This window comes from Sinohyriopsis cumingii, chromosome 8 (assembly GCF_028554795.1).
Source record: "Sinohyriopsis cumingii isolate HCF-2022 chromosome 8, ASM2855479v2, whole genome shotgun sequence".
Taxonomy (NCBI): Eukaryota; Metazoa; Mollusca; class Bivalvia; order Unionida; family Unionidae; genus Sinohyriopsis; species Sinohyriopsis cumingii.
The window spans coordinates 108534176-108559152 of record NC_142968.1 but is presented as its reverse complement, the minus strand read 5'-3'; the positions used below and the strand labels follow the sequence as shown (position 1 = coordinate 108559152).

General features: G+C 35.0%; 1 protein-coding gene across 1 annotated transcript in view; it reads left to right on the top strand.

The window, feature by feature from the left end:
• LOC149794351 (uncharacterized) overlaps positions 1-24977 on the top strand; it is a 115967-nt gene that overhangs the window by 18669 nt on the left and 72321 nt on the right. Inside the window, exons 4-6 of the mRNA XM_089969103.1 lie at positions 15635-15910; positions 19268-19555; positions 21174-21458. Of these exons, the coding sequence (XP_089825229.1) occupies positions 15635-15910; positions 19268-19555; positions 21174-21458 (849 nt within the window). The remainder of the gene's footprint in view (positions 1-15634; positions 15911-19267; positions 19556-21173; positions 21459-24977) is intronic.

Genomic DNA, 24977 nt, shown 5'->3' with positions numbered 1-24977 from the left:
AGCATGCCAGATTCAGTTAAAATGGTGCAGTTCAGGTCAGATCAACTAGGGTCGGTCAGTTAGATACCTTGTTGATCCCATGGGCAAGGCAGTTTGTTCCATTTTGCCTTTGGCACTAAATAACCTACTTGCATTGCTGCACTGTGTAACACAAAAAATAATTACTCTTGAGGATTTAGCGACAAAAAGGGGGATTTCCACATAAAACTCTCTCCTTGAGCAGGTACATATACACATTTACCAAAAGACTATAATGTTGTGACTATTGGTAACATGCTCAGTGTTAAAGAGAAATGTTCTTTATAAAAAGCAAAAAGTTGACATGCTTACAAGTCCTAGTCCAACTACAAACAGCAGAGACTTAGATCTGCCATTGGATTATGTGCTTCCAGATCTGTGTCATTGGAGTTATGTGTAATCAGTAAAACAAAAAACAGACCCTGATCTGCTGGTCAAAACTTGTAAGTAAATATATATGGTAAATGCATCCAGATTGGTAAGAGAAAAAAAAGTAAAAGTGTGCAATGAATAATGATCAGTTTGTACTGTCATATTAATATAAAATTAAATGTAAAATCTTGTAAGTTTTATGAAAAAATAAAATGTTTACTCTCATGAATATAAACTTGAATTGTTCAGATCTAGTAAGGTTTTGCTTTGTGAGCCAGATCCCTAGATGCTGCCTCTCAGTTACACAAAGGATGTTTTATTGTTTGCCTTTGTGTTTTGTTTTATTTCCATTTGACAGAATTTTGACATCTTTACCTTTTATCTTTATCTTCCTAAGGTTTCTGTGCAATTATTTATTGTAACATTTTTTAGGGTTATTTTTAATTGACACCATTTAGCCATTAAAAGCAAATACAATCATCCAGTCATGTAATAGTAATGTTGAGAAAGACTGATATAATCTGCTCACCAAGAGGACAACCCAGTAGGTACAACACCAGTTGAGAAGTAAGGTTATATACATGCCTAATTGAGCAGGGATTTGCCTCTGTATTAGTCAGTTAAGGTTTTTGTATTGAGTAGATAACACCTGGATGATATACAGGTGTTTTGCACCAATCATGTAATATTATCAAATTATATTCTCGCAGATCAAAATTGAGCACAACAAAGATTAAGAGTGCCTTGAAATGTAATTTAAGTGTTAAATGACAAACTTCAATTCTTTTAAAGGTATTTAAATCTAATATATTATTTTTGCACAAAATTCAGTTCAAGTTGGGATTTGTTAATACATTATTCATATTTTTTTTTCTTTTAATAAATCATAAGGAATAATAGTAAAAAAGAACCTAATATGATAATTGGAACATAGTTGAAAAATAAAATAAGGATTTATATGATGCAGAATAAAATATACTTTTTGATATTTATGTGGATCATGTCGGTTAAACTGTAGTCAAAAATGTGAAAATACACAGATTATATATATATATATATATATATAGTGGGAGAGAAACAGAATAATCCACCACATGTTTGTTGTTGTTTTTACATCAGGATAAATGTCCGATGCAATTATACCAAATGAGAGTTGGAGATGATACTTTTATAAGGAAATATATACTTGGACCTAAATACTCTGTCCAATCTTGCTGTGGTATAAATAAATGGGGAAAAAAATTTAATCAAAATTTTTAAATGCTCAATCTTTTGGACACGATTATCTAGTGATGAGAAAAGCTCCACTGCTGTTGCTGATCACAATCTAACATTAGTAACAATGTGCAACTGTCACCAAAAATTATAAAATAAATTTCTTTGTTAAAGTAACAAAAATGTTCAGACAGTACAATAAATCATTTTGATTCCAAATTCGATATTTTCTCACAAAATATTCACATTTTACTGACTCGGACCGAACTTGAAAATGCTGAAACTGCTGATGACTGAAACCACTTGGGAACCCAAAACCCCGTGAAAATGGCCAAAATCTTAGGTTACCAAAGTGTTATGCAATAGATGGCTGTAAATCTTAGCTAGCACAGTAAATTTTTTATACATGTAGCATTCTAGATAGCTGACAAAATCAGTAGAGCAGTGTTAGGAACCATTAAACATAATTGGCAAAAAGACTGCCAACAGTAATACTGCAGTTATCTATCATCTCTCTGTTACCTCCAATTTTCCACTTTTCCACGTCAGGACTGTAATAGTAATTAGTAATTATACTAGTCTCTTGATGTGATTTTCTGCAGAGTGTATGGGAAGAAATATTGTAACTCACAAAGACTAATAGACAGGCAACTGCAGTTGCAGTCGGGGTGAAGTGAGATATACATACAATATGTAGATCTGACAGCTGCCAATTAAAGTTTGTAAGAATTTTTGAACCTGCGCTATTATTATTTTTGAGAATCCATTAGAAAAAGCATTGCATTTCATGTTAGGGGGAATTATTGTTTGAAACTGTAGGCTGTGAAGGAGTTTTCACTTTCATTATGTGAAAGATGTATTTGATTGGCAGTCAGAAAGCCTGGTGTTGGTGTCTATCAATGCACCATTATGCCTTATATTCTAATATAATCCAACTGCCAACCAATGCTGAAAGTATCTGAAAATACTTCTGAGAATTTTCACAAAAGTAATATAATAAACAATGACTTTCCAAAAGGTGGTGTCAGAATTGGTCAAATTTCAAATCACATATAGTATTCTAGTAGGCTACTGCAGGAACAGAACCTGATGATCCTGTCTTGTATTCAATAGATAGTTCCTGAATGCCATTGTTAGGAGCCATATTTGTGGTATGCTGGCAGATTTATCATTCGAGTTTATATGGTGTTTGGAAGTTGAAATCAATTCATTAGATCTGATGATATTGTTACAAAACATACATAACTAGAATACAAAAAGGGATTCTGTAAGTATCTAAGTATCTATATTAGTTATTTATAAGTTGATTTTGCTTCAGTTTTGGCTTTAAAATTGTCAGTTTTGGTGGTTGCATATAGGAAAAACTGCCAGATTGTCCATGATCCAAGTTAAGTGAGCAGAATATCGTCTGCTATTGACCTTCTAAGGAAGCATCTGTAAGGAAACTGTTAGCATTAAGACTTGCCAGCATTATCATATGGTTGCTTGAGGAGGGATTTTAGAGTCCATTTTGATGGTTGTTGAACAGGTTGTTTTATGGACATTGCCAAGTGCATGTACTGATGACTCGTCAGAAAAAATTCTTTATAATTATGCAGTTTTCCTATTTCAGATGAGAGAGATCAGTATTAGTATACTTTTAAATTGTTTATTTTTCCCACAATTTTCAATTCAGGGGTAGTCAAATCATATGCCAGTGAGCTTGGGACAACTAAAAATTGTTGCTTAGTGACCATTTTTCCAATGTGAAAGCCAGGTCAAGCAACTGAAAACGTGAAGAAAAAATGATGATGTTAAGAATATGAATGGAATTTTATATATTTTCCAGCAACAAACATGGGATCATTAAATTAGCCTTTGGGGTACCAATATCAGGGACAGGAATTATCATTCCATAGTTGAGTGTTTGATAATTTCTGTGGGTAAGAGGCCAAACTAATCCCCACATGTCAGCTAGTCATTATCTAATTACAGTCCATAATACCAGCCCTTGGGGAAAACCTGTAAAGAAACAAGACTTTTTTCTTTCAGCACACCAACATATGGTACAATGTATTTGAAAAGGTTTTAATATTTTCTTATAATTTTATATTTCTTTGTAACCTGTCAATAAATTTAATTCCAGTAGACAAAGTAATGTTACGTAAAATGATCTGCACATGAAGCATGCTGGAAACCTGCAGATACGTGTGCGATGTAACATAAGTAAATGATGGTGAGGTGAAAATGTTGAAGAAAGAGAACATGTCTGCAAAGTGCATTCTCTAAATTCTGGACACTCATTGGACGCTTTCTGACCGATATCAATTCCAGCTTAAAGTTTATGGATGTAATTCTGTGTCATATACTTTGATTTTGAGATTTGATCGTTTAATTGATAATAGTGACACCACATTCTGAAAGTCCTTTATCTGTAATAGATGATCAGATAGTGACTACTCTGAATGGGCAGCTGATGAATTGATGCTCAACATATTATCATAGTACTAGAATTCATTATTTCAGGTTATAGTTATCTATGTCTTAGATGAATAGATACATTTATATCTAATTCTTTTGATAAATGTAATTATTGTTTGGTTATGATTGAAGGGCACATCTGTAGTTAATGTTAAATTAATAGCAGGAATCTCTGTTAATTTCCCCAGTCAGAGATGTTATGTGGATCAGTTCAGGCATGCCAAGCAGTTGAAAGCTATTATTATCAAGTAATGGCTTGGTTGTAGACTTGCATTAAATCACTGATAACAAATTTCCCTTTATAGCCAAACATTTACATTGGTGACCATTTGTTGCAAAAAGTTTAGCTCCTTGAATAGGTGTAAAGAGCATTACAATGATTCAGGTATTATCCCTGTCTTACCTATTATCCAGTCAAGAGTTGCCCTTATTTTGGTGGCCATGGGGTAAAGGAATGCAGTGTAATGGCAGTGTATATATCTGTTTCAATTAACTTAAAGTATTCCAGGTTTATTGATTAAGATGCCAATCATCAAAAGACCTTAAAGGGGCTATTATTTCCAGTAATGACCTCCCTATGCCCCTCGGCTACCACCCTGGGGACATGTATGTTGGTCAGGAGCAGTTTTGACCTGTTAATACCCGACAGGTATGCAGAAGAAATACCTGCTCATGACCTGAAAAGTCAGTGAAGAAGTAAAAATAAATATAGTGGTTTGATAGAAGAGAAATTTATTCATTGTAATCATCTTTTAAGATGTTTATATTTTTTCATGGAAGAGTGAATAAAAAACCCAGATTCAACACAAAAAAGAGTCATTGCAACTTTAAGCTTGGAGGAGGTAACAAGACATAATCTGTTGTTTTTTTTTTCTTCTATAAATAAAACAGGAACTGCCCACAAATTGAGTTGATGAGGAAGGTCACACAAATACTACCAATGTTAATCTGTGTCAATGATTTCTTACAGGTCGTGTTGTAACCAAGACATAAATGCCAACATTTTTTAAATTCCCTTGATGTTCCTTGATTATGTTAAAGCAGTGCTCCAGCTAGGATTTTCCTTCAGATGGGCACATTTAACAAAAGGGAAAATTGTTGGAACAGAGGGACCATGTTAGTATTATGACTATAGGACTTGATGTCAGTAATGAAACTCTGAATTTAATCTTTCTGGAAGTTAAAACAGAAAAGCAAATTCATACATTTATTCACATTAAATAAATGGGGCCCAAAGTGGTCAAGTGGTCTAAAGTGCTTGCCTTTACCAATCACTGCCTTCTCATCTCTGCCCATGTGGTCTCAAGTCTCAGGATCAGCTAATGTTGTTAGATGAGAAAGCTGCTTTAGCTTTCTGCAGGTCAGTGGTTCTTATCAGGGTTTTTCCAGGTTCTTCCTCCACCAAGTTGTACTTGCCACCATATATAGCCTATCTTTGGTTGAGAATGGCATTAAATCCCAAAGTGATAATATTAAATAAACAGACAAAAATGAAATAGGAAACAAGTTTATAAGAAGGAATTATTGTGATATAGAAAAGGGCAAGGAAAGGGACTAGAAGGGTGCATATGGCAGACAGAAAGCAGCAACCCTCTATTTCTCCCGAACTGGAGCACTGTAAAGGTATTTATTTTTTTAGATGTTTGCTTGTATGAAATGAACAAATTTGTTATCTTCTGCTTCTTCAAGTGAAGAACTGAACACTAGGATAAACTGGAGAACATCAGTGTTCATGAGTTTGGAGTTTTTTTTTAGAAAAGTCATATGGGACAAAAAGTATTTTTTTAGAGATATCTTTTCTATGGATTGCCCTAGGTTTTGTAAATGAATTTTCTCTGTAGTGGGATATGTCATTTTCGTATGCCATGTTTGATGTCAGTAAAGTGGAGGTAGACTGCTACATTATGAGAAATAAAATGGCAGTTTGTCCAGGAGACGAGAATATGATGCCTTGGCCTGTGAATTGTCTATTTTCTAATCAGTTTTGCATGTTGAAAATGACTCGACATGTTTACCACAAATGTTGAGAAATTCATTTGACAAATTTATTCACTCTGTTCCCTGAATTAAGTTGCCTTGAGTAACTGTCTCTTCCCAAAAAAAAAAAAATTTGTTTCATGCCATGTATTTTTATCCATCATTAGTTTAAAGTGTATGTGGATTTGTCAGTGTGTATCGTGACGGAGTTGTTGGTATGAACGATCTACCAGGTAACTGACTTGACAGAGTTGTTGGGATGAACCATCAATCAGGGAATTGACTCTACAGCGTTGTTGGGTTACTGCAGTTCATGGAAGATGTCTAGATCTTATTCATGCAGATCTCTTCCTTTAGAATTGGAAAACATTCTTGAATAAGAGCTTGAAAATCAGTGCTTTTGCCTCATCACTGCAGTATTTCAGTTGCATTATGAGCATGGAAGGACATCTCCACAATATCTGCATCCGTTAGTGTGCCATAATTTGTAATGTGTCAATCATTTGTCAGTCTTTTAACACTAAAGGTAAAGTTTACCATGCCTTATCTTCAGACAGTTTTTCTAGCATGAAAAGCTGGTTTAAATGTATAAAAGTGAGATGGGTGGGAGCTCTTATCATCAAGCATGAGCTTTTCATCTGATAAATACAGTATTATTTACATGTCATTGCCTCATAGGTATGCAGGGGCATTACAGTATTTAGGTTGTGCATACTTGCATGCACATGTTCAAATGTACATCTCAGATAGTTTTACATAATGTTCATGGGACAGGATGTAGCCATGAAACTTACAGATGATGCAACTTGGATTTGTTATCAAATTTGCATGAGCTACCTCAAGTTCACATGTACATATGCCATGTATACTGGCTTATAAGTCAAGTCAAACTGCAAACAACAAAAATCCTGATCTGCCATAGCTTAATGTGCCTGCAGACCATGGTATATATTGTGTGTGTCGCTGATTACTCCTAACAAAATGCACAGACCCAGATTTGTGGGTGCACTATGCAAGTATATAGGGTAAGTACATCTTTTGACCATGTCTAAAAGTCATGCAAGTAGATAAGAGTGGTTCCCAGCATTAATCACCTCAACCTGAAAATACGTACCAGGTGCAAAGTTTGCAAGCAGCCTTCTTGCGTAAGATGGTAGTGAACCAAATAGAAGGGAGCTGCCCCCTTCCTCTCTGTGAAGCGCCTACTTCAGACTTATTTTCTCTGTATTTCACCTTTTCTGTTTATCAGGTTATGATAAATATATGAATGTGCTATTCCTATCTACAAGATGGAATTTTTATAAAATTTTATCAGTTGAATCAAGAAAAAAGCCCCTTTGTTCCAAAAAGGGCTTTATCCTTCAAAATAAATGCATCTCTTTGCCTCTCATCGTTAATAAATTCCTAGTACAAGGTGGATATTGTCCTTTGATATCTACCAGCCCCATATGATCTGAAGATGAAAAAATACAATGTTAACCAGCATGTTTTGAAGACTAGTAAAACTAGGGACCTTTTTGTAAGCCTTGTCCTTGGCTGCTAATTTCAAAGCACTTGCTATATACCTATTATTTGCTCTGTTGGAGGCATTAAAAAAATTCAGTGCAATTCAGCTGTGTGAAACAGTAAATACCCATGTACCACAGTAAATTACTTTATTTGTTGAAATACATGTACACTTTCAAACCTAAGGATCTGTTGTAAAGTAGAATGATATTAAGATGTTATGTTATTACAGTCTTTGCTTTAACCCTGTACTGTGCATCAGTTTGAAAGCTGAACTTGCCAAAGGCCCCCTATAATGTGTTTTTGCTAACACATAGGAAAAAAATGTCAATTGTCTTTTGTTTTTGTTTTTTTAATTCATTTTTTTGATATGCCAATACTGTTTGAACATAGCATATGATCTATATTTTCTTGTATGTAATGAATAAATTACTGAAAATTACAGAAGTCTGTTGACAGTTGATTGAGTGAGCAGAGACAGACATGGCGGGGGTTAATTTGCACAGAATTTTTCAGCTAAGTCTGTAATGCAGCATCCCAATATGAGTCAACCTGTACAGGATACATTTGTTAATACAATAATGTAATTTCTTGTAAGGACTTGATGGGTATTGGGTATGCTTTATTTCAGCATGGAAAACGTTGACATAGTTGATTATCATGTCACACAAATTCTGCAGAAAATGACAGACATGTTTTTTAAATATGTGAATTGTACATGTTTTGTATGGTGTTGTTGTTCAGTGAATCCTATGGGGATCATTAATGCACAAAGGATGAGGATTTCAACACACCTCATATCACTACCAAAACTTTATTGTGGTGTCAAAGATGTTGGAAAGCTTTATTAATCCATAAAGATATGTCTTGAAACTCATGAAGTTATGTTTAGGTTTTAATTTGCCAAGATAGCACTGTAATGGTAGCTTCCAGTCTGCATGGCTGACTTTTAATTTGCTAAAATAGTACTGTAATGGTAGCTTCCAGTTTGCATGGCTGACTTAATTTGATGTCGAGAAATTAAAAGTAAGTTCTTTTTTAAAAAAATTTTAACCAGATACCCAAAATGAAAATTTTATGATTAAATTTTCTTATTTGTAGAGAGCTGTTTTTTTAAAAATATAATTTTGTTATGACTAATGCACAAACACACAACTTAAAAGTGCTGTAATTCATCAAATTATGAAACTTGACTTAAAATGTTGTCTGGTCGGTTTTATTAATAGCTCAGCCAGGGGCCCCGAGTGGTCTAAAGTGCTTTCCGTTATGGATCAGTGCCATCTCACCTCTGTCTGCGTGGGTTCGAGTCTCGGATTCGGCCAATGTGGGTAGGTGAGAAAGCTTGTCAGTAGCTTCTCGTGGGTCGGTGGTTCTTTCCAGGGTTCTTCCTCCACTATTAATACTGGCCACCATGTATAGCCTATTGTGTGCTGAAAAATGGCGTTAAACCCTACAACAACAACAACAATAATAGCTCAGCTGGTAGTGTTGGACTTGTCATCTCAGGTGTCATGGGCTTGATGCCCACTCAGGTTAGTTTGGGTCAGCAGCCTTAGTGCCACCTTGGGGAATTAAGGCTTGTAACCTCCAATTTCCTTGGCATTATATAGGTAATGATGTGTTTTTAAAGTGCTGACTGATTTGCATGTCAGTGAAGAAAAATGGTTTCCACACAGTAACATTAGTTCTAAATCACAGACCTGGACCAAACATTGTGAATGGCTTGCACCTAGGTTAAGAAAGAATCTCATTAATATTGGGGTCAGAAGGTCACTGTCCCTGAGTAAAAGAACAAGGGCTTCTACACACAAAAATCAGTTATCAACCACATATTTTCACATTATGGGAATGATTTATATGCTGGCTGTGAAGTCTGTTTATTTTGGGGTCATAGGGTATTCAGTCATGGTTACTGACTACATGAAGAAAATTGGTTTTAGCATAAGAACTACTATGTGCGTTAACCATAGTTTGTAGAAGGCTTCAACTTAAAGTATGGAAGAAACTTGTTGATTTTGTGGTCAGAAGATCAAAGGTCAGGTTCATTGTCAGGTGACCATTTTAGAGTAAGTTTCTTGAGCAAATGTTGTGGATGACTTGCGCTTGGGTGATAACGAAATTTATTGATTCTGTTATGTAAAGGTTAAAGGTCACAGGCATTGTAAGTATTATTTAGAAAATAAGGATTTTTGCATATGAATCGTTGTTCAAGACCACATATCTTGACCAACAGTTAAGGTAATTGAGACCATTTGTCAGTAATTTCCTCAGTTAACCATATTATGCTAGTGCCTTTGAGCATGAAATACTTTTCATTTCATTTAGGTCAGTTTCTGAGATACTGGAAGCCTGAGTCATGCTAGTTTGGTTTGGCTTGCTTTGGTTGGTTTGATGTTTACAGCACAGCATTGTGTAAAGGTTATTTTCTGAGTTGGGCAAGCTAACCACTGAGCCGTATTTTTTGTGTTGATGCTTCTTGATGAGCACAGTAGCATACTACGCACTGTGACCTAATATCATGCTTCATTGTGTTAGTTCCTTTTTAATCCGGTCATGTAGGCATTTGACCTTAAGTAACTTTGTTGAAGTGATTGCAATCCTCCCTTCAAAAAGTAGGTCAGCTTGGCCTATATTTCATGCACCAGAGGTTGGTTTCTGGGAAATTGTTACAAACATTGTCAGTTAACTTGTATGTGGATGCATCATGGTGAGTATAATAACATATTATCAAAGTTAGTAATGTTGAACTATTTTTTATACTTCACCAACATTTGTAAAGTTTTCATTTTGGCCTGTTTTTCATGCATATTTGGCCTTAGAATCATACAGAATTGTGGCTGGATATTTATTCACTATGAACATGTCAAGTTTTTATGTCTTTCATGAGACAGAGTATATAATCTTATGTTGCTTATCTATATGTACATCTTTCTATTTCCTAATTTGTTTCTGCACAGTAACTTGAATTCTTCACCATCTGCCATTACCAAACTTTGTAAGTAGCAGGAATGAAACCTGTCATTTTCAGGCTCATATGGTCAGAAGTCAGTGTCAGACTGTTGAAAGTTGAAACTGTTTCTACATATTAACTTGACTAATACACCATGTACCTTAACCAAACTTTTGGCAATTTTGTTAACATATTTTGAGTTGATATGCTCTTTTCATTTTTGGCCTTTGGTAATTGTTGCTTTCAAAAATCAGTCAGTCACTAGCAGTTCAAACCAATAGAGGATGATGACATTCATTTCTGAAGTTAATATAATTTTTTTTTTATTTGCTACAAGTATGTCCTGAAACAGTTACCAGCCAGTCCTAAGCAGTAGTAAATAAAGGCTTCTTGCAAGGTTTAGTTGACACCTCTTAGCTCCATCCCAGCACATATAGCTGGTTAGAACTTAGAACTGACACCCTGTTTTTCAGAAAGTGTGTTTTGGTGTGGGTTTCCCCTATCCTTCCTTTTGTGTGTAAGTGGAGGTGTATAAAAATAATAATGCGGTAAAAAATTTGCAGGGTTGCTTTATTTTTTATCCATTAAGTCATTGAGTTTCTTTATCCCATAAAGCTACTTGATGTACTATCTACCCTATGTCACTGCTTACGATGGGCCTGATTTCCATCATAGTAGTTTGGATTTAGAGTTGTACTTATTATTCCATAAGCTAGATACAGCCATGAAACAAGTTCCTCTCTTTTCTAAGAGATTTTGTTTTAATATTGTGTGACTTTACCGGAGTCAAATATCCATGTGTGTATATGTTGGATGTTTTGTTGCAAGGTGATCCTATCTGAAGGATATGAAAGTGCTAGGTTCATTTTTATTACAACACAGTATCTATTCATAGTAGTAAGGTGTTGATTCATTGGCCTTTTTCTCTACAGATTTGTCTTTATTTTGTTGACAGCTTTATCTGCCTAGTATCACATTAGGTCACATTTTTGGGGTGGAATTACATATACATGTCAGAAAGGTTGTGTTAAACAGTTGATAATCTCCTGCAAACTAAGATCATTTTTAGCACCAATTTTACATGGCTAGGCACATACATGACACAGCAGGAATGGCAAGGAAATAAACTGGATTAAATCCAAATCAGTCACTCTGAATATACTGTCAGATAAAGAAACAGCTTTGAGATCAGACTTGCCATAGGGAAATGGAAGGGAGTAGATTGTTTTTGTCTTTCATTAAAGGTGATTGGGGTGAAGGTGTTTCTTTAAGAACACATCATGATAGCTGGTTTGGACTGATCTAATTGTAGAATTTAGCCTGCATCCTTTTGGTCATTTGGCACACTGATCCACTGCATTCCTGCCTACATTAGGCAACCTTAAGACATAAGAAAGGGCACATCAGGCTTTATTGTAAATGTACATCTCCAAGCTGACAGATGCTTGAATGGAGTAGGTCCTCCGAATTTTAAAAATATTCAAGTTAAGCATGTATATTATGGTAGTTATTTTTAATGGTCCATTTGAGTACGTCAAAATATAACACTATATGTATATTATGTTGCATATGGTACCAGTTGTAAGGGCATCAAAGATTTTTCAGATGAAAAGTTTTCAGCATTATACTCCATCGTTGATTGTGACTCTACCAGACATAAAATTTCAAAATCAGATGATAGAGCAGCAAGGCCAGACAAAAATGCATGTTTCCTGTTACATTGATTTTAAAATTAGGTATTTTTTACAAACATTATATTATAATGATTAGTTTGTGTATGTGCATTTATATATATATATATATATATATATATATATATATATATATATATATATATATATATATATATATATATATATATAATGAACTAAGCGCTTCAATTACTGGGCTATAGTACAAGTCACATGGTTCATGTATGCGCATTTACTTATCTTAAATTGAATATAATCTGTTCTTTTAAAATCTGACACTATTTTCCTTTAACCAAAATCTATTCAATCCTGATTTTTTAATGATCTGCACCTTAAATGTCATCAAGAAACTTCGCAACAAAAATTATCGATCTCTACGGTCTTTTACAATGGTGGCCATGTACTAAACATCAGTCATGAAAAGAGCACTTCAAGAGGAATTGTCACAATATAGGGTACTCAGATTTGTTTATCGAAATGCATAGTGTTCATTGTGACACCATGGCACGCAACATTCAATCCAGATTGTACTTGATCACACCTTTTAAGGTTCATTTTGTCCAAAAATGTCTCCGTACTTTAACATTGATTTTGCCACATGCACTTTTCGGGGCATGTAAATAATGACTTTTAGAAGGAATGTGGATGTATAAGAATCCAAATGAAGTGAATATTTGCCACTTAAAGGTATGTAGAATCAAATCTAAAATGACATTCATTACTGAAATATCTGTTTAATGCATACATGACCTGTGTGACTTTTACTATAAACTGGTTCAATTAGATGCACAACTCAAATTTGGGAGAAGAAAAAAATTTACCCAGGGGGACAAAATTGTTAGGGTCAGCAATGAAAAATGGAAAGTTGGCTGACAGGAAACAAATTTGTAGAGAGGAGGGGGCTAAAAGAAATATAAGCCAGAGAGACATTTAAGTATGTCACTGTTTTAAAGTTTCCTTGTTTTTAGTCATTCTCCTTTGTGAAACATTCATCTTGTTTATGTTTTGAAAAGAAATGTATAAAAGTTATTATGTCATGTAGTAGCCCATTAAGGCAAGGTGAATTTAACTTTGATTGTCCAAATCCCAGCTATAATAGCCTGCCTACCACGTCTAGCTGAATTGAACGTCCGTAGCCCAACCATAGCAATAAGTACAGCACCAAGGCTAGCTGAACAGAAATTATTGTTAGCCAAGACCCAGCAAATAGTGACCTGTAGACCACCATGGGCTAGCTTAAGTAAACATCCATAGCCTACACTCAGTTATAGTAGACAACAACCCAGCAAGGCAAACTTAATTAAATATTGGTTGTATAGACCCAGCAATAACCTGCCATGGCTAGCTGAATTCAACATTTTTAGCTCAGATCCAGCTGTTATAGTCCATTGCCTATGAAGACCAGACCAGCAATGACAGTCTCAGGTATGCAGGTGACTGAAAATGGTCCTGTGGATTGACCAGGACAAACAGTGTAAACTATAATGCAATAGAAACACAGCCATTAAATCCCATTAGTTTTGTTAAATCTGAACTCTCAAAAAGATACATTTGCTTGTGATAAAAGCCAGGTCTGTTCCGAAAATCAAGCAAATTGCAATCTGAGATCGACAAGATTTTGTAATCTTGTGCTTCTGACTGAAACTCATCTGTATTAGATAAAATTGCCACCAGTTTGTGGATTTGACGCTAATAATGATAAGACTGCTAGAAATATCTGTAGTTATTACAACTGCATGGAGAAGGAAGGGAGGGGTAATGAAATCAGATCTTCCATCTATGCTCCTTCTAGACATGCCATAGTTATTGATTCATTACACTGTGAAACTTTTCAATATACTGCTGCTTTTATTTTAATGGATTTATGGTTTGTAATGCATACCATTCAGTTTTGTTAAATTCTAATTTATGATTGCTCCATGTACACAAGATTGTTTCACTTCTTTCTTGTTGTAGACAAATGAGAACCAGTCATAATATGGTTTCATGCCATATTTTTGTTTTTTTTATGCACTATTATGACAGACTTTTTTTAATATGCTTCAAGATAAGGGTCCCTCATTATAACACAGTTCACATTTGTATCTCAACTGAATGGTGTTATTTACAGGGAGTCCCAGTTCAAAGATCTCATTTTAATCAGATTGTGTTGATGTATTCCTTAAAAATCCATGTAAGCATAATTCATATATCCAGGATCAATTTTTTTCAGGGATTAAGTTGCCATTCCATAAATGCAATACAAATCTTGAAAGCTATACAAATTTTGAAAAACTGGTGCAGTGATGTAGATCTTTTACCCATTCAAGAAAATGCACACATGTTACATACCATATAACATGGAGCAACTTTCTGAGGACCTACTAGTATTCCATTGAGGATGTGTCATTGTGCCCTTTACTTTTTTTATATCTTTGGTGGATCACTCCAGTGGCACAAGTGGTTAGAGCATCCACCTCGGATGCAGAAGATTGTGGGTTTGAACCCCTGCCAAATCATACCAAAGACTTATAAAAATGGTACTAACAGCTGCTCTGCTAGGTGCTCAGCATTAACAGGTTAATGTTAGGACTGGTCGGCCTGATGTCAGGATAATGTGTCTGGGTGGGACATGATGCTTCATGTCTGTGGCATGATACCCCAGTGCTACACATGACTATAAACTGCCACACTGCAGACATCATAGCGATATGACTGAATTTTATTTAAAGCTACGTTAAAATTCAAAAACACAAACACAAATCTTTGGTGCTACAAAGTTTCCTCCATGATGCCCATCGGGTGCATTGGTAAGACCGCAGAAAATAAAGATAGATCATTGCCATTCAGTTAAAAAATGGTTAAAAGCTCATTAAAAATCCAAATCATTGAATTTAAGTTGGCTTACAGAATAGTGTTAACATTAAGATAATGGTTAACAGAAATGCATTAATGATTTTGATTCACTTAGGCACCGTTTGAGAACAGACACTGTTGGTGATCATGGTTAGAAAATGTGAGGAAGATAATTTGAAATCTTCAGTAAGACACTGATGCATTTACCAGGGAGAAAAAATGTAGACTAATGGCTTATCTATTAGATGCTCAAAGACACCAGTTTTATTTATGACAACAAAAGAACATGTATGAAGTCACTCTTTCCCTGGTCAATTTTACATATCCTTGAAGAGCAGGTGATTCATCATTTCCAAAACACCTGTCTTCAAAGATCTGATCTCCAATTCTTTTCCATTAAAATTTGTACATTTCAGCCTTGAGAGTTCCAGAGGGGATCTGTATGTTGTATACAACACTCTTATAACACATTTTGAACTCTGTTATTTACAAAAAGTATTGCATCACATTCACGGTGCAGCTCAGCATGTCCAGCCAGTTTATTTCAGTGTCCTTGCAATATATAACCAAACAGGAGAATAATACAGTATCAAAATATCACAATTTTCAGTCCCTCCTAAAATCCTTGACAACACCCCAACCTCATTCCATCAGCCACAAGGAACTGAAGTTCGACTATTCTGTACTGGCACTGGTTCGCCCAAGCCAACCATTACATGGACAAAAGATGAAGTGCCTCTTCGTACCTCGCAGCGAATTGTATTACAAAATGATGATAGTGTAGTTATTATTCATAATCTGCATGAAGATGATGGAGGAATATACAAATGCCGATTTAAGAATGCTGTTGGACAGATGACACAGTCAATACATTTAATAGTTGAAGGTATTATGTTGTACATTTATGTCAAAGCAAGATTTCTGTTTACAGTATTCCCTCACTCTTAGTCTGTTCATGGAAGCCAAGTGGACGGCCTTGTAGGTGTGGCTGCGTTGTATTAAAGTACCATATATACCCATTTGTAAAACAAGTCCAACTACAGAGACCTAGATCTCCCATCACACATTGCACCATCAGATCTGGGTCTATTCAGTATGTTAGGAGTAATCATTAGAACAAACACAATAGACCAAGATCTGCTGGTGCATTATGCTACAGCAGAGCATGCTCTTTCTTTGCAGTTTGACGTAATTCTTGAGCATAGATGGTATTATATACATAATATTTCTATTAAGTAATGAAATGAGATCCATGAACAGACTGAGGCATCTTGAACTGAGGGAATACTGTTTTGTGTTTTCTTTGAATGGAGAGCACCATTATTGAGCATCTTTGAACTTAAAATGCAATAATCCATGTTTCATTTACAAATAAATAGGGTGTTTTTTTATTCACTATCTCAGTGCTGTTTTTTCAGCTGTCCTTGCATAACTGTAGGATTCAGTTTGTTTATCTGTTTGTCTTCATTTTATTATTTTATAAAGCTCTTACTCCCAGTGCATGTACCCATGATGCCACAAAACTAACCATGTAAAATGTAAATTCTGTGACCTTAACAAACTTCATTGCACCCTTGAACAAGTTGAAGCTTTTTGCAGTTTAAGTAAGTTTGTATATTATTTGACCAAAATTTTAGATAAAATATTGAGAAACATTTTGGAGTTTTGTCTAATTTTATGAGATCTCAATTCTGCTTGAGCCAAAAAATCTCAGACGTTTCCTGCGTTGTGTTCATGTCATTGGATTACTTGTTTTGTACGTAAAAAGCAAATATTTTTCACCTACCCTATTTTTGTCTGAATACCAATTGTGGAAAATTAGGTATTGGCAAATAACAGTTACTAAATTTTATTATATTTACCCATATTTATACCCCCCCCCAACCATACAAGTGGAAATGTTCCAGCTAGGCAGGTAGTGAAGAGCCTGAAGCCCTGCCCTCTTCCCCTGTTTCTGGCCTTTGATTCACACTCTGTCCTCCTCTCCAATTTCTGGCCTTTGATTCACACCCTGCCCTCCTTCCCAATTTCTGGTCTTTGTTTCACACCCTGTCCAGTTTTCATTTGTTAGATTTTAACTAGGGTGTTTTTCCGCCACCATGTTACTGACAGTGCAGTCTGAAATAATATTTGTCATGTGCCATTATGGCAGAGAAAGTTTGTGACTTACCAAGCATAGGCAAAAACAAAAAATGTTGGCAGTCAAAAATGGCTTTATATTTAAAGACTGGAATAAATATAATGTACCAATTGAGATTAAGATAACTCCTCCCATAATAAGCAATTTGTGTTTGTGGCTGTTACTCCCTCTTTATATCACTATTCCTGGGAGTCATAAAAGTGGTCCAAGTTAGGTAGTCATGTACTAGGGGATGTTCTAGCAGGTTGTGTCATGTAAGTGCATAAGAACACAAAAAACACCCCCAGAATTTAATGGTATAAATCACATTATAATTGGTCCTCATTAGCCAGAATCTAAAACTAGGTGAAATGATTAAATTAGCTGTTATATGATAAAATTAAAACAATGGGATCCATGACAATACCCATTTTTATAAAAAGGGCATCAGTATATTGAGACTTTTTAGTGAAGGACCACTTGTAGGCAAGATTGGCAGTTAGCTGGTTTTGTGTAGTGAGAGAGTATGAGTAAGTTGGATTTCGACTGGTTTCTGGACTAGTTTTAACATCACAATTTCACATATAAAAGAGTTTTAGCTCTCTGTCAAAGTTCTGAGCAAATGTAAACTAGAATACTTGTGACAAAGTTCATGAAATCCTCTAAAATCCAGCAGTAGCAGATGAAAATGTATGCAATTAATTTTTAGTTACATTTGTAAAACTTAATTAAAAGCAGCTGTATGACAGTTCTTCCATTGGTAATGTTTTATATATGTATTTATATTGTCTCCTGTACAGGGGCGTAAAAGGAAAAATTCATACACTCATTGCTTGTGGGGAGAAGGGACTGGAACCCAGTTCTTTTCAGATTCTAGCTGGAATACTGTATGGAGGAGCATGTAGTAATTTTCCTATTTTTTGTTCCATCCCATCCTGGACATCGTCAGTTTTGTTTCTATCAAATAACTTTGGAAAGACTGCATAAATTTCACCCATATTTGGTGTCTTAACACATTAACCTCTGGAGGCTTTTGTCGTTTTTGCCTGAAATTCGAGTAGGAAACACATTTTGAAAGCTGTTTCTGAATACATCCTAATACATCAACTTCCAGCTGATTTTCAAATAACCTAATGCCTAGTTGTGTTAGAAACATCGTTTTTCATTTTTTTTTCATTGGCTATGAGCAGAAGGGTAAAAGTTGGAAGTTCTTTTTTTTTCTTCTTTTTTTTTATGCTTAACAGATCTATTAAGACCACTCTTTATTCCAAATGCCCATCTTATCCTACTTTTTGCAATGGTTCATCTGTCCATTTGCAGTTCATACAGTTCTGTCTTAGATCTGAGACCAAAAAGTCTAAAATCCAAACACAAAATACGATTCCAAACACGGGCGAATTTTGGGTGGAAAAAAAATCAGGTAAAAAAATGAGGTTTTTCCCACTGTATTTTGTAGTGCAACTAGAACTTCAAGATTATTTGGTATCATTGTTGAGCTACATCTGTCTACCTTTCTATAATACCACCCACTTTAGTGTCTCATACATGACCTTGATGCTACGGAGCTCGGCAGTAGGCTACTACCTCCTGCCACGTAAATTCGTCACCAAGGGTTAATGTGTTAAAAAAAGACAGGATAGATTTGTTTGACGTAATTCTCTAAATTAAGAAAACATAGATCAGGTTTTCATTTCACTTTTTATATAACAGAATTTATCAGAGTTCTGGCCCCTGTCTATCCTAGCACTTTGTCCTTCAACTGGTAGGGCATTTGTGTCATATATATATATATATATATATATATATATATATATATATATATATATATATATATATATAATGTATCCCCTAGGGGTGAAAGACTGAGTGTTAAAAATCCCCTTGGTGTCAGAATTGGGGTCAGACTGTAAAAAAACAAACTTGGTTATCAAAACTGGGGATCAAACAAAAATGGTGGGGGTCCCTGAAGCACAAATGAGTGTAAATGGAAACTATATACACACACACACACACACACACACACACACATATATATATATATATATATAGAAAGTTTAAGCACAAAATTTAACCTGGATAACAGGACTCTGCTGTATTGTATCTAACATAAATTTCTGATTTCAGGCCAGGCCTACATCATTCAACCGCCAGTCAACAGGACAGCTGTGTTGGGCCAGAGGATTCAATTCACATGCCTGGCCGAGGGTTATCCAAACAACATCACCTACAGATGGTACAAGGACAATCGCAATGTCAACACACTGCCTGGGTACTTCTCCAGATTTAACATCTTTCCAGATGGCAGCCTCATCATCAGCATGGTTGATAAAGTGGACATGGGCTGGTATACCTGTCGCCCTAGCAATGGCATGGGGCAAGACCCTGAAGCGACTGCTTATCTCAATGTAACATGTATGTTTTTAATACACTTCTTTCATTATGGAGAATTTTTTTTGGAATACCTTTAAAAATATATAGTAGTTTTGTTAACTGGATGCAAACCATACTCGTTTAAAATGTGACATTAACCCATTTGTCATCAAAATAATTTTCATTGATAAACAGTATAACTTAAAATTATACTTGGACCTCAGTTTCATTTTATTTGTTTGCAGAGTTATAGTGTGGGTGAATTTTGGGGGGAATTTATGTTGTGCACCAAACTAAGTCACTGTGATCTAGTGTACTCAGTGTTACTAATTCATACCACATGAGCATGGTTATACTGTAAGGTTCTGCTCATTAATGACTCTTGTTTCAGGTGTATCACAATACAAAGGTAAATATTTGTATATTTTCACACCCAGACTCTTTTGTGGAAATGGCATTTAGTTTTACCCATGTCTGTCTGAGTAACCTTCTGGTTAAAATTAGCTTTCATGTTGCTCTGGCAGGGAATTTGCCATACACTAGGTCTGCAAGGTACTTACCCACTGGCATGTCAAAACTTTGAGGGGGAGAGGGGGGTTGTGTTCAGTTCAAAAATATTGTTATGTTCTACAAGTAAGTGAATTCGACATACCAAAGATAAACTACCTGCAGGCAGTGTTTATCATCTGTAGTTTATGTAATATTTACAAGAGACTGATACATACTTATTGTTTGGCAAATAATTCAATTGATAATTTTAAAATTGTTTTTGAATCATGCACAAAAGTCAGTTTGTCAAAGATTGTTTTGATGCATGTTGCAGATTTGAAGGAAGTTAGATTACAACTATTAAGTAAATGGCTAAAATTAAGCATTCTCAAATCATTCATTTGGAAGCATAAATAAATCATTGCAAAAAGTTTTGCTTTTGTTTATGTTGATAAGGTTAAAGACAAGAGTCTGCTAACTTATCTAGGCAATAAAAAGAAACTTGACAAAGGTTCCACAAATAAAATCTAATGAATCAGTTTGAAAGGAAGCATAGCCAGCATGATGCTACAAAATATACAGGAAATTTCCTCACCTTTACCTTTTTTTTTACTGGAGGAATCTACATAATCAACTGAACTTATAGTGGAAAAGTAGACCAAGAAAATTATTAAGATATATTAAAACATGATTTAAGTTAACTCAGTTCTGTTTAATTTTTCAGTTCAAGTTCTTTTACCATCTCTTTCTCTCGCTTTCTTAAAAATCTAGTTACTTCCAAAACCCTTATCTGTCTATCCGTTTACCTATCTCCATGCAAGTATATGTCTGTCTCGGCTCTTCTGTCTGTCTGTGTTTGTGTGTGTGTGTGTGTGTATGTATGTATGTATATATGTGTGTGTGTGTATATATATATATATATATATATATATATATATATATATATATATATATATATATATATATGTGTGTGTGTGTGTGTGTGTGTAAAGATAAAATCTTACTGTTTAACTCTTAAGTTTAGTATTATGTTGTCAGATTTTGGGGCAAGCTCAAATCTCCCAACTGCAAGCTCAGTTTGAAAGCTGACTTTTGTATAATTTGTAAACCTCTGACTTAAGTTCATTTATTATAAACTTGATTAAAAGATTATCATTGTATTTTTTTCCAGATTCTCCAGAAGTACTGAAGAACAAGATGACCCAGCATCGGATATGGGCGCTTGGTTTTTTCGAGAAATTGGATTGCCCCGTTGATGCTAATCCACCAGTTTATCAGTTTGTTTGGACAAAAAATGGGCTAATTGTTGACTTTGCACCCAGTAAATTGACTCTGGCACCAAATGGATCCTTGCTGGTGAACAAGGTTGAAGAATCAGATGCAGGGAATTACAGATGTACAGCAATTAGCTCGGTTGGGCGAGGGGAGTCCGATATTATACAGGTGGAGGTGAAAGGTAAACATGTCATTGTTGGAGTCAAATGTATATTCACCAATGTTATAGTTACAGATCATTCTGGGGGTCCCAGGAGGCTTAAGGGTCTAAAACACTCACCTTTACTAATCACTGCCATCTCACCTCTGTCCACTTGTGTTCAAGTCTTTTGCTGGGCCATTAAGGGCATGTGAGAAAGCTTACCAGTTAGCATCCCTTGGGTTGGTGGTTTTTACCAGGGTTTCCTGGGTTCTTCCTCCACCAGTTATACTGGCTGCCATGCTTTGAACAATGGCTTTAAACTCAAAGATAACAGCAGTGCACCTGCAGATCAGGTTCAGTGTTGTTTGTTTTCTTCAGTACACCTTATTTATTGCATAGACCCAGATCTGTGGGAGTATTATGTAATGGCAGGTTTGTGCAGTTTGAAGTTGATCTTTTCCTGTAAGTGAGAATAATTGATACACCACTTATATGAATGAATTCACTGTAAGTGTAGAAGGTATTTACACAACATTTTTATCAACTTCATACTTCATGTTATTAATGGTTGGTTTTACAGTAGCCTTTGTAATGGTCCATGTCAGGTCATGTTGAACTGAGGCAGCTTTGAGGGTCTCTTTAACCAGACAAGAGCCTCTGATTGATTGAGAATGTATAACAAGGTCAATTCAAACGCACACATTTCTTGACATTTTTATTAACATTTGCATTTGAATACTTTGTCAACACCAATCATCTTTATTTCATTTAATTATTTAAAAACTCATATTTTTTTTATTACTTGTTAGCATAATAAATGGAGAAAGGCATGATTGTACAGTATTTGTGTGTGTGTATTCACAAATGTGGATATAAATACTTTTATGCATATTAAATCCGCATGTCTATAAGTTAAAATAAGTTTTACATTAAACATCAATGTGAATACTCAGTGTTTCCCTTTACACACATTTGTGCTGTGCGTTTTTTTTACACAAAGGATTCGCATAACGTGATCAGGATTTATTTAATATCCAGTTCATTGGATGAGGGATGGCATCGAGGACACACGATACTAATGGTATGGAAAAATGGGAACTAGCCTGGAAATGGGTGAACATGAAATAGCGTATATATGGGTTAGGCTGACCAGGATTGGTTAATAATGTAAGTTATGGTGTAGGAAAAAGAAACTTTCGAGAGCTTATCCTAGTTGTAAGAGAAAAAAATGGAGACATTGTTTTATTGATGGAATTTCAGTCCTTTAACAGTCTTGAGTTTGGAACACTCATTACTAAAATTAGCACCTGACTCTTTGGTGCGGAATTGAAAGCACATGTTTCAAACACATGCAGGTCCTGAAAATGCTGCGGCTCATATCCTTTCCTCTGCACAGAAGCTGACATCCAGGTTTCATCTATACTGATCAATATAGGTTTGATCAATATAGGTTTGATCGTGAGCATTCAAAACTGTTAAGTTACTGAATTTTTAATATCATGGTCTTTGTATAGGTTTATTATGGGAACTGAATTAGAACCATGAGTCCCCAAGTATACTTCAAGCATAGGCATTGACTGGTTCCCCACTTTGTTTTCTCCTGGTGTTGCGCTCTTCTATTCATATAGCAGAGTGCCATGCAGGGAACATAGGAAACAATGAAACCACAATGGCATAGGCAATGTTATGATGGAGTAGCTTCCCCATAATCTCGCGAGCTCTCACATGATTTCCATTGAGCTCAGCAAGCTGTCATCTAGGTGTTTAACCTCAATGCTTGTTGCACTAGAAAGTGATCTCCAGATTAAAAGGTCGTGCACTAAAAATCATTAGCAAAGAAAGTGAAAGAAGCAGAACACAAAAGAGTAACTGTGGATCTAACTTTAATGAGAAATGGAGAAAATAATTCCTTTGGCTGGAATATGGCACATTCATTAGGATTACCAGTGTGACTTCTGATCACATGATTGCAAAGACTTCAAAGGTCTGTAATCCTTTTGTGACAGGTCTTTAAAATTTTTTAAAGTCTGCCCTCGTTCGCCACAAGATATCTGGAGAATAACCCAAGACATTCTTTCACAATAAAGACATCAGTAAACTTGCAGAGATTAATGCATTATTTGGATTACAAAGTCAGCGGGTCATTGCAGATCTTGTTGGTTTTTAACTTTGCTGCAATAAAAGAAAGATCTTAAAGTTCAAGTGTAACTTATTAGAAGATGAATTATTATCCTCCTTTATTTTAGAATAAATTTGTTCCAGGATGAAGTACAATGAAATCGATGATAGTACACATTTTATAAAAGGCAATAAATTAACTGCCATTTGATTAAAAAGATTTTTTTGGCTTTTTGCATTGGCTTGTATGTAATGTGTTGGGCTATAATATTGCTTCAAATAGATTATAAGGAGACTGTTAAAAGTACGACTTTAAAAGAAAAGTGAACTAATAAAATTATTCTTTGAATGGACAATGTATTTGTTTGCTAATTGTGCATGTTGGTGTATCTGTATGTTTAGGGAGAGAAAGAGAATGTTGTGCAAGTTGCATTATCCTATTTCAAGCTGAAAAAGTCAGATGAAAATTTGTCAGTACAGTTTTGACCCCCACAATTTTCATTTGACCTCCATTTCTGACACCAAGTTGGGTTTTTTTTAACCCTTAATTTTACACCCCTGGAGGATACACTGATATTCTATGCATGCAAAAATCGCCATGTCTAAGTTAAAATAAGTTTCTACATGGAACACTAATGTGGATATTCTATGCATATTAAATCCACATGTCTAAGTTAAAATACGTTTCTGCATGGAACACTAATGTGGACATTATGCATATTAAATCCACATGTCTAAGTTAAAATAAGTTTCTACATGGAACACTAATGTGGACATTCTGTGCATATTAAATCCACATGTCTAAGTTAAAATAAGTTTCTACATGGAACACTAATGTGGATATTCTATGCATATTAAATCCACATGTCTAAGTTGAAATAAGTTTCTACATGGAACACTAATGTGGACATTCTATGCATATTAAATCCACATGTCTAAGTTAAAATAAGTTTCTACATGGAACACTAATGTGGACATTCTATGCATACAAAATCGCCATGTCTAAGTTAAAATAAGTTTCAACATCGAACACTAATGCGGACATTCTATGCATGCAAAATCGCCATGTCTTAGTTAAAATAAGTTTCTACATCGAACACTAATGTGGATATTATATGCATCTTAAATCCATATGTCTAAGTTAAAATAAGTTTCTACATGGAACACTAATGTGGACATTCTGTGCATATTAAATCCACATGTCTAAGTTAAAATAAGTTTCTACATGGAACACTAATGTGGACATTCTATGCATTTTAAATCCATATGTCTAAGTTAAAATAAGTTTCTACATGGAACACTAATGTGGACATTCTGTGCATATTAAATCCACATGTCTAAGTTAAAATAAGTTTCTACATGGAACACTAATGTGGACATTCTGTGCATATTAAATCCACATGTCTAAGTTAAATTAAGTTTCTACATGGAACACTAATG